The sequence below is a fragment of the Saccostrea cucullata genome, unplaced genomic scaffold (assembly GCF_032062105.1).
Source record: "Saccostrea cucullata isolate Sc308-1 unplaced genomic scaffold, CSIRO_AGI_Scuc_v1 ctg10489, whole genome shotgun sequence".
Classification (NCBI taxonomy): Eukaryota; Metazoa; Mollusca; class Bivalvia; order Ostreida; family Ostreidae; genus Saccostrea; species Saccostrea cuccullata.
The window spans coordinates 4287-22889 of NW_026923976.1; the positions used below are offsets into that span (position 1 = coordinate 4287).

General features: G+C 31.9%; 1 protein-coding gene across 1 annotated transcript; it reads right to left on the reverse strand.

Moving 5' to 3' along the window:
* Window positions 1–1387: 1387 nt before the first annotated feature.
* On the reverse strand, window positions 1388–12265 carry LOC134265369 (leucine-rich repeat serine/threonine-protein kinase 2-like; the record flags this gene model as incomplete). Its single annotated transcript, XM_062747586.1, has 3 exons — window positions 12097–12265; window positions 11375–11611; window positions 1388–1500 (listed from the first exon to the last, which is right to left on the reverse strand). Coding segments are annotated over exons 1-3 (519 nt in total), but the record flags the coding sequence as incomplete, so codon positions are not given.
* Window positions 12266–18603: the final 6338 nt, after the last annotated feature.

The following is an 18603-nucleotide window of genomic DNA, read 5'->3' on the forward strand; positions in this document are numbered from 1 at the left end:
TTTCGGTGTTCTGCAAACCTCACACAACCATCACCACCCCCATCCCCGAGACGTTTAATGTAGCATTGGTTGTAGCATTGGCAAGTCTACAAGGAGATAAGGTAATGTGGCTAGGAGGCTACTAGCTTGTGGGAGCAAGATTAGGAAAGTTATCTTGCGTTGTAGTTTTCACCACCTTATACCGGTAATATCTGCAAAAATGTATTTTAATCTCACTTGAATTCATTCCTTTTAATGAACATTTTCGGAATCTCAGACACTACAAACCTAATATAAAGAACCTTCTGCTTTAGCCAATGTATTATATCGGTATCTATATATGTTGTATGTTATATATTTACCTAATGAACCATATACGTGGTTTTGAGGAAATAAATTGACTTCGCACAGTGGACTTATCTCTTAAAGATAACGTTTACTTAGATGACATCAAATTCCATGATACAATTGTAAGATCAAAAACAGCTATTGCACATTGTACACACTTGATTGATGTGTCTAATTACACATTACTGGGTCATTTACCTGCTTTTCATGCCAGTTGCCCTTGGGTATTTCTTGGAAAACACCTCGACCATTTACACTTCAATATTATTTTTACTCACAAAATATAACTAGCCAAATCAAGAACCCTGGGACCACATCGCTCATATGAGCAACTAGCTAGGTTAAAGCAAATATTAGTTATTGAAAAGATAATAAATTATCATGGCTTTGTTGTTCTTCTGAAGAAATTTTAACAATTTTTTCTGTGTTTTCCTACATAAAACTTTGATCCCCAATATATAGTGGCCCTACTCTACCCTGGGGTCATGATTTGATCAAACTTGGATCTAGACTACGTGATAATTTTACCGTATAAATATAAAATATCACAGATTTGCTATTTTCGACAAGAATTTTTTTTTAATGCTATCCTCCTCTGATCATCCATTTTGGCCTAAACCTTGCACCAGGATCCTGATTTAATCAACTTGCATCTACACTTCCTGAGGATGGTGTCGTCTCACTTTGGCTTTGCTGTTCTGGAGAAGATCTTAACAAAGATTTTCCCTGTGTTTTCATATATTAACCTTTGTTACCCGATTCTAATTTGGCCTCACCTTATTCCCGGGGTCATGATTTGAACAATATTGAATTCATCAGAGGATGCTTCCATTGAGTTTTATATTTACTGGCCCAGTGGTTCTTGAGAGGAACTTATTCCTTTAGTTCGAGAACTTTTTTATCAAATTCGTATATTGATCGAGGGTTGGCCCCTCTGTACGTCCGTTCTGTCTGTATGTCCGTCCGTCTGTTACATTTTGGAGTACCCATCACATATCCTCAATACCTCTTTTACCAGTAATGCCAAAGTTATTCATTCAGTCGTGTATGTTATACGTACTTTTAAACAGTCGTGATGAGAGGCAATGAGGATAACTGGACTGTTCGTTGTTTCCTGTTTGTTTCCGTCATCACAGTACGTTTTTATTGATCGCAGCCAGAACAGAAAGTAATCTTCAAAAAATGCAAACAGTTGTCATCGTTAACCTTAACAATCATCAATTTATTTACGTTATACATGTATACGTGGACAAAGGTTGTCCCAAAAGAAATGTTCTTTAAAATTGTAAATTCTTAAATATATTTTTTTATATTCATAATATTGGGACGATTTATATGAAGACCGATATGGTCTGTCAGCGCACAAAAATTAATGGGAATAATTCATGCATATTGCTGTTACATTTGCTTTTAATTTCTTTGGTATTATGTTCAACATTGAACTCATATTTAGGTCAGTAAAATCAGGATCAAACTTTTAATAACATGTCAATTTTTTCATATAAATAAAATTAAAACAGACGATAAGTGACAATATTTTCAAAGTGTGGTTGGAATTGAATTTGATGAAAAATACGTCATCAAATGCGTAACCGGCGCACGGAGATGAATAAAAATTGTTTAGGTTATGTTTTATATACACCACAGACAAGTGATATTGCACACTAAATCTAAAAGAGAAGTTGTTTTAAAAGTATTGGATTCAATGATAGCTTTTTCTTAGTACCGAAAATAGTTACCGCATGTAAGAAGTGAAGTACTATTTGTTAAACTCAGAAAGTGGGAATCTTTGGCCATGAACGACATCAAACAATGTGTATTTTCTGCTGCCTAAAATAAGGTGATATTTTGACTAAATTTCGACTACAACTTGAATCTTCTAAAAGAAAAAAAGAAAAGGAAAGCAGTGAATTTAAATACATCCCTTCATCAATAGTGGTGTTGCACTTTAAAAAAAAATTGGGAGGTTTTATTTAGCGCCTTTTTCGGAAAGAAATTTCTGCGCTTAAAAAGACCACAGAAAATTGCGCTAAATCAGATTCTGGTTTATTTATTCAAAACGAAATATCATACACGTCAAATATAATACATTAGAGAGGTTTAGCAAGCTCACTTGTACATGTACATGTACGTGTAACTAAAAGTTAGAATTACACGTACACGTTAATATTGTTTTCTTGTTCAGCAGTATAACCTGTACTAGTAAGTTTTTAAATATAAAAGTAGTTAACATTAAAAATTCATCCAAAAAAAGCAATGATTTTAATACCTATATCACCGTTTTACATAAATATGTACATGGACTTATGAGAAAACGATTGTACAGATTTCTTACAGTCTTAATCGGTCAAAGCCTATTTTGAAAATGTAGATGTTTTGATTTTAACTTCCTATAAATAAATACTTTTCAATTAATGACGTTCAGCTCTTTTAACAGTTATTTGCATTAAATATTCAGGTTTTAGAAAAACGCACACTTGTTCAAAAAATAAACAGCAGTTAAAGAATTATAAGGTATAAGTTTTGACTTACGCGTACTTGGTAATCTAAGTAACTTGTGTTAGAGGATACGTGTAGAAATTCGTCATTAGCAAAAGTGATGAAGTATTTAATGCATTCCTGGTGTTACATGTACACGTACGCGTACACTTTGGTTTGCTCAACAGTATACCATACCACAATTTAATCTTTGGTACAATATTTTCTTTAAAAGCGCTCTAATATATTTCTTTACAATGATGGACCAAATTTTTCCTCACACTTATTTTTTAAATTTTTATATTTTGTTCTAGGATTCAACATCTCTCTTTATAGTTGATATGTAAGAAAATTAAACACACATTTTCCCCACATAGTCTGAAATATAGCCTATAAGACCGCTGTAAGAAGATTGTGAAATTAGGTTTCGACTTGAGAATGAGCCTTTTTTTAGACTTATCAATTGATCTATTGCTTTGTGTAATCTTTCAATAAAGATTACCTTTTTGTTACTTTAAATGTAAGTCAAATTGTTACTGGGAAATTTGGAAAAAAATTCCTTAAGGTAGATTTCTTACATTTCTTGTATTTAAATATTAATAAAATTTTCACAGAATAAAGAACAATTTACTAGTAATGTTGTCAGTGAGATTAAATTTGACCGTTTTATATTAGAGGCAAGGTCAGGTAAAGGTCATTACCTTTTTTGGAAATTTAAGATAAAAAATCACTGTTTCCAATTATGCGATCACTCTTAATTCAAAAGATTGAATGCTTTTTTTTTGGCATTAAAAGATACTACCATATAGGGCCTATAAGAGGAAAGTACTAAATTGACAAAGATAATCTAAACAAAATGGATATTGCTAATCCGATATTTGCTCTATTTTTCTTAAAGTTTTAGGATAAAATAATTTTTCAATATGCTTCCTATATTCAACTTTTTATTATTTTCACATATAGTAAAGTTGTTACATAAAGGCACAAAATGATACAAAAACTAAAGGTTTTGATCGTTTAAAGACGTACAACACACTGGGGGAGATAATTCTTGCGATTTCAATTGAACGTTTGACGTGACGTCAAATTTAACGTCAAAAATAAAGCGTCAAAACGACGAGTAAAACGATCCCGATGTATATCAATCATGAAAGAAAATTGAGATATGGGGCTTGGCTGTGATTATGCGTACCATACTCAATCAATACTCAATCAAAAAGCAAGACATAAAATAGTTAAATACCATCCCTTAATGTTTATTTCATTTTATTTCATATGCAATAAATTGTATTTTTGATCAAAGCGCAGCATTTTTATTTATTCTGAAAATTTTATTTTACATTGCCGAAATTCTCATTATGTACAATTGGCGATATACCATTACGATTACTGGTCTTCATTACAATTTGTGCATACACGATATAAATATTGTTTTTCTTCTTTAATTAAATAGAACAACAATATAAATAAACAAAAAAAAAAACTTTTTACAATGTAAAAACGATGTTGTTCTCAGCCCCTTACTGATCAAAGAGGAACAACTCTGAAAATGTAGATGTTTATTTTCCTCCCTTTATTTACGGTTTTCCACAGAATCAGATACTTTTTACGCAAGACCTGATAAATCCGAGAATTGAATACTATAGACCTCATATACACAATGTAATTATAGAATTGAAAAGAGTTGTACTTGTACTGAAATTATCTGCATTTATGAATATCCTATTGCAACAAATCGTAACTTTGACTTTCTGTCAACAATGTCGGTTCGCATTTCCTCGAATCAAAACAAAACGTAGCCTGTAAGATTTTAAAAGATATCAAAGTGCGATTTCATATAAATTGAAATAGATGAGTTTAATGTTTGATATTTTGAAGTAAATGTGAAGAATCGGAATTTTCATTTTAACTTTAGAAGCGACGACATCGAAAGAAATGCGTACAATATCACGAGGGGTGTATGTACACCTAATGCAAATGTCGATGTATCCCCACGGCCACATACTGTCTCGTTTAAAATAATGACATGAAAGAAACTACAATTATTCCATTTATATCACAGGAGAGTTGAACATACACCATTTCTTATTGAATAAAATTAAAGAAATAAAATTAAAAATCAACATATTCAAGTTCAACAAAAAAATTGAATTCGTATCCAGGTTTCATGTGATATGGAATGCATAACGCATACGTATATGGACTAAACACTAAAATCTTTCAGTAAATTTTTCCTGATACATATAAAAAGAGTAGTCAATATCTATTCTGCATTCATGAATTTAAAAACGAATGCATACCTCCGGGATTCTTGACAAAATACCAGTATATTTGCACCGTAAACGACGTTTCGTCATACGATAATGGTCTGCGACGCAAAAGAGGAAGGGGTGGGGGTGATAGGGGTATTCAAAAATTGTCTAAAAATCTACATTTAAATACGCTTTACATATTAGAACTTTTAAATTTTGTAAGTTAATATATTTTTTAAACAAAAGCAATATTCCAATTTAATTATTTTTAATGTGTATTTGTAGATTTATATAACAAAATGATCGACCCTGTCTGTAAGACGCGCGGGAACGTGATTTATTGAGAAAGGAGTAGGGGGTAATTTTCCGCTATTAAATCAAAACTGGTCGTTCAAAAATTATTTAAAAAATTATGAAGATTATTTTTACTACCAGCTACCTAAAGAAAGTTTTTTATCAAAATTAAACGACAGGTTTTTTCACAAAAAAATTTTGAATTTGAAAAATACGCAATTTTCAAGGCTTAGAAAATTCATAGTTTTTCAGTTTAAGGTCTTTAAAAATTGTTTTGATGATATGTATATCAAAAAGATGACTATGTTTTTGTGTTAAATGGTTTAAGGAATAAGCCAATGAAATTTGACATTTATATATCTAACCTGGTTTTTTTGAAAATCAAGGTTTAAGTAGTTCATTGATTAAAAATTTTCTCTCCTTGTAAACAACTAAAGGGGGATAACTTCGGAAGTTCCTGTCCAAAAACCACTCGAACGATTTTGTCCAAAATATGCATACATGCATTAGGTATAGTCATTTACTATTTAAACAAAAATAACGAAAATTAAACGACAGGAATTTTTGGGGGTAGGTGTTTTGTACATCCTTAATATGAGGCAAATAACGCTTTTTACGGATTTTTGGCTTAAATCTGTACTTAGATTTGAAGCATTTAAAAGCCAACATAGTTCTAGTATATGTGAAAAATCTTATGAAAGTATTACACAAAGCAATAGATCAATTGATAAGTCTAAAAAAAGGCTCATTCTCAAGTCGAAAGCCTAATTTCACAATCTTCTTACAGCGGTCTTATAGGCTATATTTCAGACTATGTGGGCAAAAATGTGTGTTTAATTTTCTTTCAAAAATCTTATTTATTATGTTCCCCAAACGGAGTTTGGGAACATAATGTTTTAACTCGGTTTATTATTATTATTATTATTAAGGCTTCCGTCTTCAGCTGAAGACCTTCATGTTATTCTTAGGTTTCTTTTCCACTATTTTTAAGGTCTTCCAAGACCTTCTCTGATTCTGATGATTAAGATTATTATTGAATCGAGCGATGCACTTTTTTTCTTGATTACGTTTTCTGCTAGTTTTCAAATGCAGTTAACAATTTCTAGTTAAATTTAATTATTTCTGTGATAGGACAGTAGGATTCTAGCAGCACTTTTCATGGTACAGAGATGTTTTTACATAAGTATAATTACAAATTGAAATTAATTACCCTCGGGGTATGTTGAACTTTTCACTTTTTCATTAAGGCATATTTTCTAATTATAGACGTCACGTGGTGACGTCGTGGTGAATCTTCATGTAGTATAAGTCCCATTGAAGTCTGTAAAATGCATATTTTTAACAAAAGTTTTATGCTTGATTTTTTCCATTTATTAGTGTTACATAATTATAAAAAAGTCTTAATTCGCCGAATTCTGGTCCATGTGCTGCCTTAACATACCCGCGTAATGAAATTTCTTTTTAATTTCCTCCTTATAGTGTTTGCTTAAAAATATTTTCCACTTGTTTTTAGAAATCAAACCATGCAACAATCAAGTTCCAATACTCTTTAATAGAAAAATTAATTTTTCCTTCATATCAACTTTTAGCTTGTAAAATTTTGGCAAATCCGTTTTGACAATGAAAGAGGAAAATTTTTAACCTCCCCCCCAAAAAAAATTACGTTAAATCAAAACAAAAAAAATAAATGAAAAGCAAAAAAATAAATAAAACTCTATACCTTTCAAAAATACTGAATGATTATAGATGGGGCATTGAAATGCAGTAGAACAAGTTCTACATGTATCATATCATTCTTTAGTCCGCCATGATTAAAGCGTACTTTAGTTTGGCAAATCCGTTTTGACAATAAAAGAGGAGGAAATTTTTAACCCCCCCCCAAAAAAAAAAAAAAATTACGTTAAATCAAAACAAAAAAAAAATAAATAAAAAGCGAAAATATAAATAAAACTTTCCCTTTTCAAAAATACTGAAAGAAGTTATAGATGGAGCATTAAAATGAAGTAGAGCAAGTTCAACATGTATCATATCATAATTTACTCCGCCATGATTAAAGCGAACTTTAAATGTTGGTGGGGGTATATTTGAAAGTATTGTGGCAAAGAAACAGTTGATAATTAGTAGAATAGTGGATTTTTTCAAAGTTATTTTTAGTCCCTCCTTATAAAAAATAAAGGTAGGGTAGTTTTTTGTTGTTTTTTTTTGTTAATCGACTTCATCCTAAATAAATAAGGGGGTGAGTTGGGTATAACACCTAAAACAAGCTCTGTAAAGCTATGGGCTGGTGTAAAATACACATTCTAATGCAAAAACTCACATGTAGACATAACCTTTTGATTTAGCACACAGTATTCATTACATTTCTTAATTCTTGTTGTACTCCACCCTTTTACCCAGTTCTGAGTATTTTTTTCAGAGAATTTCATATGAAAATCAGAACAAACATTTTCATTTTTGTAATGTCTTCTTTATTCTGTATCATAATATGAAAAGTCCTTTTTTTTTAAGTCCCTGTAATCGCAGTTTCGGGGGTAAATAGTTTTATACTGTCCGTCTGTGTGTCTGTGTGTCTGGCGGTCTGTTTCTCTGCAAAAACTTTAACCTTGACCATAAATTTTATTCATTGTAGCAATACCTTTCATATTCAATATGTGTATATTCCTTGTGACAAGACCTTATTTGGGTACCACCAAAATTGGCCTTTTGACCTTTATCTTAAAGTTTGTCCCATTTTACCAAAAAAAGCCAAATTTTTAATTTACTTTGGCTATAACTTTTTAACTGAAGATGTTAGTACTCTCACACTTCACAAATGCTATCCTTGTTACATTAAACCTTTCTTAAGAAACCATCAACTTTGACCTTTTACCTTTAGTTTGACCTTTCAAACACCTATCCTTAGCCATTAATTTTGAACAAGTGGTGCTAGGGCTTTCCTATTTTGCAATTGTATTTCTTGTGAGAAGCCTTACTTTGGGTACCATTATACATGTATTTTAAAATTTCATTTAAGAAATGTTTAATCTTGCTATGTTGCCATACAGGGGCAAACTGTTTCACAAACACTATTCTTATATATAAGAGGAGTTGCGGATAACGATGGATACCCCAAAGTGTATCAGACGGACGGACGTCCCCATCACTATATTCCCTCCCGCTTTTCAAACAGAGAATATAATGATATGTGATACTGCTATTTTTTTTGTCAGTACGATGATTTCCACCATCGAAAAACAATGTTTACCTAACCTTTTAGGCTCGATAAATCTTTACTCTTTTAGATCCTTAATCATATCATTGACCTTAAAATATAGCTATAATCGTATGTTATGAGATCAATATATCATCAATTTATTCCAAATAAGCTCAGGTGAGCATTTTGGCCAATATGCTTCATCTAATTTTTTTTTGCCCCCTAAAAATTTCAGCTTTAATCCACAGGGAGTCATTTTTCTTCACGTGTGTTCTGCGATTTTTTAAAGGGGGTGGCACTTTTTTTTCGGGCAAAAGGGTATTTTTATACGTCGAATATTTTACTATTACTATTTTTGGAACAAAACTTTATAACAGAATGCAACATGCCTGACTATTGCACTTAGATAGCATAAACACATTCCAAATATGGCCCCCAAGTGACCAATACATAGGATTCACTGAAATTTTTCACAAAATATGACGCAAACATGACAAAACTTATTATTTTTCTTAAAGAGAAATTTAAATTTTTGTAAATATAGTGATATTATTCTTTTTTTCTTTGTTCTTATTAAGGAAGTGGTTAGAATAGAATCCACGGGTGTTTTGTCCCATCTTAAAAGTTATAAATGAGGACTTTCATTACCATCGGTCTAAATTTTATATATTTTTTTTTAATAAAAGATATACAGAAGAAAAGCCTGACAGTTGGTCAGGTTTTTTTTTGGGGGGGGGGGGGGGGTGGGATTTCCATTGAGCAATACTTCATGCATTATGGTAAATTCGTATTTACCTTAATGAAGTCCATTATTCAAAATTAAATAAAAAATAGGTTGAAAAATTTCATTACAATTTTTTTTATAACTGATTTTCAAAACATTTTTTAACTGATAGGTAGATTGACCTCATAAAAGTGTGCTTTGGACATTATGATACATGTAAACTGGATCTCTTAAGGAAGGGAAAATTAAAATGTTAAAAAGAAAAGGTATTCAGTATATGCTATTAATGAAATTTAAACATCTAAATCTAAATCTTTGATCATTTTTATAATTTATTTTTTTTTTTTTCCAAAATTTGGGAAATACCCCCTCTGGAAACAAGGTGGTAGAATTTTGTGGTTCATACATTTGATGTACAATAAAGGGTCACCAATCATATAGTTTGAGAAAAACTTCTATTGTATTATTTGTATAATTTGCTTTAAAGTGCAAAGATTGCAACTTTCCTATATACATTGTAATCCTATAGTAAATGTACTTGTATTTCGAGACGGTCACATTAAAAAACTGGGTAGTAGATTTCACGAAACTTGGCATGTATGCTGAAGTCAATTTAAGTTTAATATGGTTCAAAAACAAGGAATTTCTCTATTGTAGTTTTTATGCCAAAAAATTACAGTTTGCCCCCTTATGAGAAAAGCAATATGCCTCCGGATCTTCTTAAAAACTTAAGTAATTAAAAATTTCTAATTTTCATCTATTTTTAATTAACTCATATTATCATATTGAAAGTTTTCAACATCATGCCAGTTAGGTAAATACATAAATATATGCATGCTTTGAGTATAGCATAGACATCGAGACTGGGCGAAGGGCCATGGGAGGGGATGGGCTGGCCTCCCAATTAATTTGGAAAGTAATATACATCGTATGAGCAATGAAAATGCAGCGTACCCTTTTAAGTTTATTGCTCCCCTTCCCCGTTTGTTACTGACACCTATGTATTGAAAAGATAAAAATTTGGACTGGGGAAATCTTTACCCGCTTCTCTCTTTTCGACAGGCGTAAATCAATTCATTTTTGAGGTAAGGGTTTGGCTTATTTTTTAAAAGATAAATAAAAAATAAAATCTTTCCATGACTGAAATATGATTTTCTTTTTCAAAGTGCGTTAAGTGTCTCCATGTTAAAATATATTGATGTAGACTCTTCACGCAATTTTTTTTTTTCAAAGTGCGTTGATTTTGTCCCAATTTAAACGCACTTTGAAAGTTTTTTTCAAAGTGCTTAAAATTTTTAAAGTGCGTTGTCACAGCCGTATGCATTTTTTAAATTAAGCTTAAGATGTTTTCTGATCCCGGGACCTGGTCTTCTTAAAAATTGCAGGAATGTTCAATGCCATACAACATTATTTTCTTTCACATTTGGATATTTTACGTATTTAACTAAATTTTATTTTAAAGGTTACTTAACAAGAAAGCTTAATGGTAAATATTACGTTTTCTACATTTCAAACTTCCCTGAATTAATTATGTACAGTGTAGCAATATCCTGCATATGAGTTTATGTTTCTAAGTTGATTTAAATAATAAGCAAGTTCATAATCTATATGCAAAATCTTAATTGAGTCAAGCTTTCAATAACAAGTTGATGAAACAAGAATATCAACAGTCCCCTTCAAAGTCGTCATTTCTCAAGTTCAATAATCGATACAATTTTTCATTTATGCAAAATGCTGATTGACTTTTTCATACAATTGTTTAGTAATTATTTCCTCGGATTTTATCGTTTTCTGATCAGGAAACGAAACACAGGATAATAGGTCTGCAGACGGTGCTCACTCCTCCATAGCACCTGATACCACCTCTGATGAATAAGAGGTTTGTGTTGATTTCGTTCCTAATTTGAACTGCTTAATGGACCTATGAGCTTGAATATATACTGTCCGTTATCTCCATATTGTACCATTTAAAACACATTGGTTGATTTCTCTTTTCTCTTTTCTTAATTTATTTTGTTTGGATGGCATTATGAGTTTTGACTCTCTTCGGTGTCTTCGTATATCATGAAACAGTCATACGTTTTTAAATCTGAACTTAGAAATTACCTTTGTATGCCCAGCCATGAAATAAAGATCCTTTTGGGTTGTGTCGATCAGTGTCTTGTGTGTGAACAACTTCATTCAGTCCTTTAGACAAATCCATAACAACCAGGTAAAAGGCTCTTCTTGAGAGGTAAATCTGGTGACATGCGTAATACGCTACTTGACCGGCGAAGTCCGTCATACTTATTATCTGTTTGTCTTGACTTCCATCTTCTGTGTTTTCGTTTTTGGAATTAAAGTCTGAAGGAAGATAAACTGATATATTGATATACCTTTTACGAGATTCAACACAATTTGAAGAGTTGAAACAAGTATCAATACGTGTTCATGTATTATAGTCGCCACGTGTTGCAGTGGTTGGAGTGTCTGCTCTAGAGTCGTGAAACAAGGGGTCATTCCTTACGTCACGGGTTAGAACTCCACTGTGGGAGGTGGAGACCGGTCCTTCGGATGAGACCGTATAAACCGAGGGCCCGTGTCACAGTGGATGCTACCGGGAAAGATATTGCTGAATGCTGAATATAGGACAAAATTTGTAGCTCTGCACCAGCAAGTGTTGGCCTCTCCATATGAGTGAAAAAATCATTTCGAGGGATTTTAAACAAAACACAATCAATCAATCATGAATTATCATAAAGAATAATTTTTCTTTACCTTATGTGGGTAGAGTTATCACATAAGATCTATAATTAATAAATATCTCTAAAAACTATGAAATTATTTACCTACTAAGGTGTCGTCTTTTACTTCAAACAGATCTTCGTGAATTTCAAGACCAATGGTTGTTTCAGTTGAACATGGACAATGGCTTGTTTGAGTCCTCTGAAGCTGTCTAAGCAGAGTTGTTTTTCCTGCACCGGCGCAGCCCACTATCAGTCCTCTGGCTCGGCGCATGTTCGTACTTCCATGCTCGGAAATTTCGACGAACCTTTTCCTTGCATCTATGTCCCATTTCAGTACCTCTTCAGGTATTTTTACTTAAAAAATATTTATCATATATATATATATATATATATATATATATATATATATATATATATATATATATATATATATATATATATATATTAAAAGAAAAAGAAAGTGAAGTTTCCAAATTTCATTTAATACAAGCGCTTTCTGGATTTCATAATCCGTCTTTAGGTGTACATAAATTGAACTGATTGTTTTGCTTAGTAACGTTAACTATGACGTCATGATGTCATGAGAGTCTTTGCAGGGAAGGAGGTAATCTATGACGTCATAGTATGGCTACGTTACGTAAAAGTTAGGGAAAATCAAATTGGACAATAATGGACAATAAATTGCATATTTTTCAGGCTATATAAACAAATTAAACAGAAATTCTAATTGATGATATATAAAATTAGGTAATTTCTCAATGTTAATGTTTGTTCAGTTTTGGTGAAAAAAGATTTATGAAGTAGTTTTCTTTTGCTAATGTCATTGCAATGGAATCGTTCCTAAGTTTATAAAAGGGGAACACACAGTAGTTTCCTTGTGAGCAAATATCAAAATGTTCACTGTATGGCGTGTTTCTGAGGCTCGGATTGTTAATTTGTTGGCGATGTACGCGCATGCGGGCGGTTAACTGGTCCGGTCTGGCCGATGTATTCCTCTCCGCAGTTGTTACAAGTAATGCAATAAAGGAGGTTTTTGCTCTTACAGGTCATATTTTCATTCTTGTGAATTCCTATGTTAAACTTTGATCCTTCTTTTACCTCTACCCCCGGGGGTCATGATATAAACAAACTTGAATCTACACTTTTAGAGTATGCTTCCTTATAACTACAGTGAACTTTAGTTCAAACAAGGATATTGCGAATTTACGGATATAGCGAAGTTATCTTGGATCCCCGGCCGTATAAATTTGATGAATTCTTTATAAGGATAAAACAAATTACGGATATAGCAAAGTATTTTCACAGGTCCCGACGACTTCGTTATAACAGAGTTCTACTGTATAACCAATGAGAGCTTTACTGTCTTTGAAAAAATAAATTTCCTACGTTTTTCTATATTTAAATTTGATACCCAAATGAGGCCCAATTCTACCCCCAGGGGTCATAATGTGAACAAACTTGCATCTACATTACATGAGGATGCTTCCATGTGATTTTCGTATTTCCTGCCACTGTTTTACTTGACATGAGGATGTTGATAGATTTTTTATAGGTATTCTAGGTATTTCTAGGTATTCCTATGTTAATCTTTGACACCCCATTGTGCTCCACCTAAACTACCAGAGGATGCTTTTACCCAAGTTTCATTTTTCGTGGCCCACTAGTCCCTTCGAAGAATAATTATGATTTTTTTTCGATGTATTTCCATGTTAAACTTTGATACCCCCTTGTGGTTCCACCTTACCCCCGGGGAGTCATAATGTGAACAACTCTCAATCTACACTACAGTGATACTTTAAATTTTTTAAAAAAAATAAATTTATCTCTGATTTAAAATTATCTCCCCTTCGAAAAGGGCCAGGAACTTCATTTGAACAAACTTAATCCCCTTTTGCCCAAGGATACTTTGTTGCAATCTTGATTTAAATGGGTTCAGTGGTTCTTAAGAACAAGATGAAATGTGAAAAGTTAACTTCAACAACGGCGACACCAACAACGACAACGACGACAGACAACGGACAAATTTTGATCAAAAAAGCTCACTTGAGCTGAAATTAAAACAAAAAACAGGTGAAGGAGCAGAGCAAAATTCAGTAAGTTACAAAAAATAAAGTTAGTAATGTATATTGTCATATTCTCTGTAAAATGGAGCAAAAATGAAATTCAACCTAGAAATTTGAAATAAAAACAGATACAACGATTCGTACTCCAAATTAGAGTTTAATATTTTGCTTCGTTGAAAAGAAATCAACTTGAGACGATAGGTAGTCCTCGATGATGACGACAAAAACAATAACGTTTTAGAACTATCTGCGGAGCAGCAGATATTGATTTTCTATTTTACTCAGAAAATCCTTAATAAACTCCTCAAATGATAGAAGAATGACAGAATACGTCACAAACGAGTTGTGCACGTTGGGACTGATAGAACAGGAAATATTTGAGTGATAGAGGATCAGACTGTATCGGATGAGGACAATCTGCGAATAAAAGTTTTAACTGTAAAAATCTGCACAGCAACTTAAAAAAGTTGGAAAATCAAGGAAAGACATATGCCTTTCAGAATTACTTATCCTGTGAAAGCAGTGAAAAGAAATGAAATAAATAAAAAAAAATCTATCAAAGGAATCTATACATGTTCGAGGATTGTTGAAAAAGTTCGCGGACACATTGATTTACGGAAAATCTATTGTGTATTGTAAAGTTTGACCTATATATGTCTAATTACCTATATTTTGCTCATTAGTATGTAAAAAATCGGGTCCAATTACTAAACCTTTGAAAATTCACAACGATCTTATTATGTAATCATAGGATTCATGGTACAATCACTTGTCGTTGGTGACGTGAACACCAGATTTCAAACCTTTTTAGATTCATATTACATCCGTAGTTCTAAATATTTTACATTTCTTTGACTTTTTCTTGTCTTTGTTCTACTTTAAAATATATATCATGATCATTTTCGAGACATGTTACTTTTCTTCTATAATGTCTTAAATGTTGTTCAGATATTAATGAGATCTTCAGATGAACGTCTACGCAGTTCAACGAGCATTATCAGGTTTGGAAACAATGCAAAATCCTGGACTTAACTATTACTTCCATGCTATAAGCGGGGTTACTGAGGTATCGCATGAAAGTTAATAATAAAAAAAATGTTAATCCTTCCATTGTTATGAAGCTACAACAAATTTAATATTATTGTCTTTTTTACGTGTAGACAATTTCTAGCATCATCTAGAAACATTTTAGTTTATTTATTTTAAATTTTCTTGTCAACATACATAAATTTTAGTAGTTCTGTGCTCCATGACGTTTAATGACATTCCTATTCTTGGGTTTCATTTTACGCGTTGATTATATATAAATGACCATAAAACGTTCATGTATCATGCAATATAATTCAAAATTTCACCAAGTGACGTTTTGTGGATACTGTTGCGGCAGGTAAAATTTCATAATTCTCTTTGCACTATAACTGTTCATTTTTTAATTTCATTAAAAAGTCTATGTAAAATAAACGTTCGAAAAAGTAGCATTCTCCGTGAACCATGTCTTATCAAAATAATATATCTGTATGGTTTTTTTATTATCACAGAAAAACATCAAACCTTTGTTTATTTATTCGAAATTTTCTGGAGACTTTAATCTGTTTCATCTCACAATAGAACTTGTCCGCGATTTTTCTAACAACCCTCGTACATCGAAAATGATTGAAAAACTATATCCTGTCATGAGACAGTAATACCCGCACTAAGGTGTTTGCCTCTGAAAGCACAGTCTTTCAAACTGGGCTTTATCAAGGAAAAAAGTTAATATAATTCAATAATTTATAAAATCCATGTATTCATCAAATAGAGCATAATATGCTCAGGTGACCATGTGCCCCATGAGATTTTCTAGGTATTTCATATTCTTAATTCATTACCAGTCTGAAATTAAACAATAGAATTTAATTAATTATGTAAATTAGGTTTGAAAAAAGGGGGATTATATATTTTTGGCCCATGATTGAAACATTTTAATTCTATTTTCTCATATAGATCAACAACAAATAATATTATTCAAATATGTGTAAAGCGTTTTTGATGAATTTTTAAAAATGTGCAAACTTTTTGATTTTTGATATTTGATTAGACAGAGACTTTTCAAAAGTTTCCATATACCCAATCAATCTAATCGACCCCCACCTCTCTTTCATCAACACACACACAGACACACTCTATTTGCCTGTTTTGAAAATATGCCTAGATGGCAAATTTAAGATAAACATCTTTTGTAAATGATAAGTTTTATTTGTTCTTGTACTATGCATGTATCTGAACACCTGCATCACATTGGGCTTGCGTTACGTACTATAATTAAGTACTATTTTTACCATCATCATTTTTAGATTAGACTGCACGTGCAGTGTGTTGTACAAATCATTGCATGTACGTATCAGAAGGAATTATTTCATTTTGTGTTTTAAGGTGTTTCCACCCTCACAATTTCAATGGTTTAATTGTTCAAAGTACAAAAACTGCATTTATTTTTATTTGATATACTTTGAATTTTCCAATTATTGCTAAAAATGCATAGGCCACCATATTTATTTAAGATGCAAAACATAAATAAACAGAAGTGTATGTCAACATAAAAAAATCAAACATTTTTTGCAAACAGTATTGTGAAAAATATGTAAAAACTGGTTAAAATGCGTAATTCTGATGCTGAATGTTCCCAAATACTTCCTATTCCTTTTGAATTGTGAATATCAGAAGAGCAACTTTACATTAGAAGTACAATAAACCAAATGCCTGAATGAAGAAACCGTAGAAGGAGTTATTGCCCTTGTCAACTTTTTTTAAAGATTGAATAATTGATTAAATAAAGAAAATATGCATTTTAAAAATTCTTTAACTTAACAATATTTATCATTACACCTGTTGTAAAGCATTCTTTCAAAAGATTTCTTTCTATTATGTATGAATTTAAACTATTTACAGTTTTTGCAAAAGCCTATGACATCATAGGAGAGAGGAATAACCTTAATTGAACTATATTTCATCAAGTTGGCAGGTGCAATGACATTTGGTAATTACAAGTTTTGGTATAGATTTGGGTAAAATAGTCTGAAATGCAAATGGTTAGGTTAAAGTTTAAAGGATCAAAGGTCATTAGATGCCACAATAGACGAATTTCACATTCTGAAGAGTTATCTCCCGTTGTCGACATTACATTCAGTTAAAACCAGAATATTTTTTCTGGGAGTGAGGATTTCCAGACAAGAATTTCCTGAGAAGCAAAAAAATTAAAGAAGTTATGGTGGGGTGTGTTTTCTGGGGTAGAAGGCATCAAAAGTCATTTCTATTTGCTTCGGTATTTTAGTCTTAAAATTTGGGGGGAGAATCTCCCTATCCAATCCCTGTCCCTGTAATGACAAATGATCATGTGACTCCTAAATAGTAGGAAACATTTTTATTTGAATATAATTAATTTTTTTTTTGTGTTAATATGTTATTTAAATTTAATTGCATAAAGGTTTTAACCCCTGGAGGTATCCCCACTCTCCTAATGAACTGGAAATGTTCACAGTATGACTGCAGTGAATAAAATAAAAGTGCATCAATGATAAGATTGCTTGACATTTTATTATGAATTTGTGTCAACCTATCCTCCTAGAATTAGGAATGAAAATCATTCAAAGAGATGGGCTACATTAAACTATTTGTGTATATAAACATTTTTTTTAATGAATAAATAAGTAGTTAAATTTGCATACATAAACAAACAGAAGTCTGGGAAGGGGGGAGGGGAAGTAACAATTAATATTTTTTTTACGTTTTTTAAAATGGTTGAAAATCCTAAAATGAATATTAAACTCAAAGCCCCGTGGGGATCTGGTTGAAAATTTTCAGTACCCCTTGCTTGACGTAAAAGGCGTCTAAATGGGGCGGTCCTTGGATGAGCCGTTAAAACCCAAAGGGCCCCCTGTCCCCAGGTGTGGCACGATAAAATCCTCCCTGCTCAAAAACCCTGAGTGCCGAGCATAGGCCTAAATTTTCAGCCCTTCCCTGCAATAGTTACGTCTCCATATCAGTGAAATATTCTGGAGAGGTCGTTAAAGGTAAGTACGGTAAAATTAAATCTTAATAATAATGTTTATAATTCATTAAAAGCATTAAATAAATTTTGGGGGTTTTTTTTAAAAAAAAAAACCAATATAGACGCAAAATACCTGTTCAAATATCGTTATTAATAGACATGGGGGATAGAGTTATCGCTCTTTTTCATGACGTCATCAGAGACAATTACTGTATAGGCGCTATTCTATAAACAGCCAATAACTGAATAAAATGAATAGTTTTAACGCTGAACCGTGTTATTGAGGGTAAATTCGAAGACATACTTGAGTTTACATATTCAAACAATTAAGTTTGAGCCCATTACTAAGCAATCAGAATATGTAAGGCCTGCCTACATGGATATGTCATCGAAGTTAGAATCCGAGAATAATGAAAGTAAATGGGAAAATCTCCAAAAGCAATGCTTTGTTGTATTTTTTTTTGAAAAAAATTAAAAAAAGATATTCAAAAACGTTCAACATGAAAATCGATACTTTAG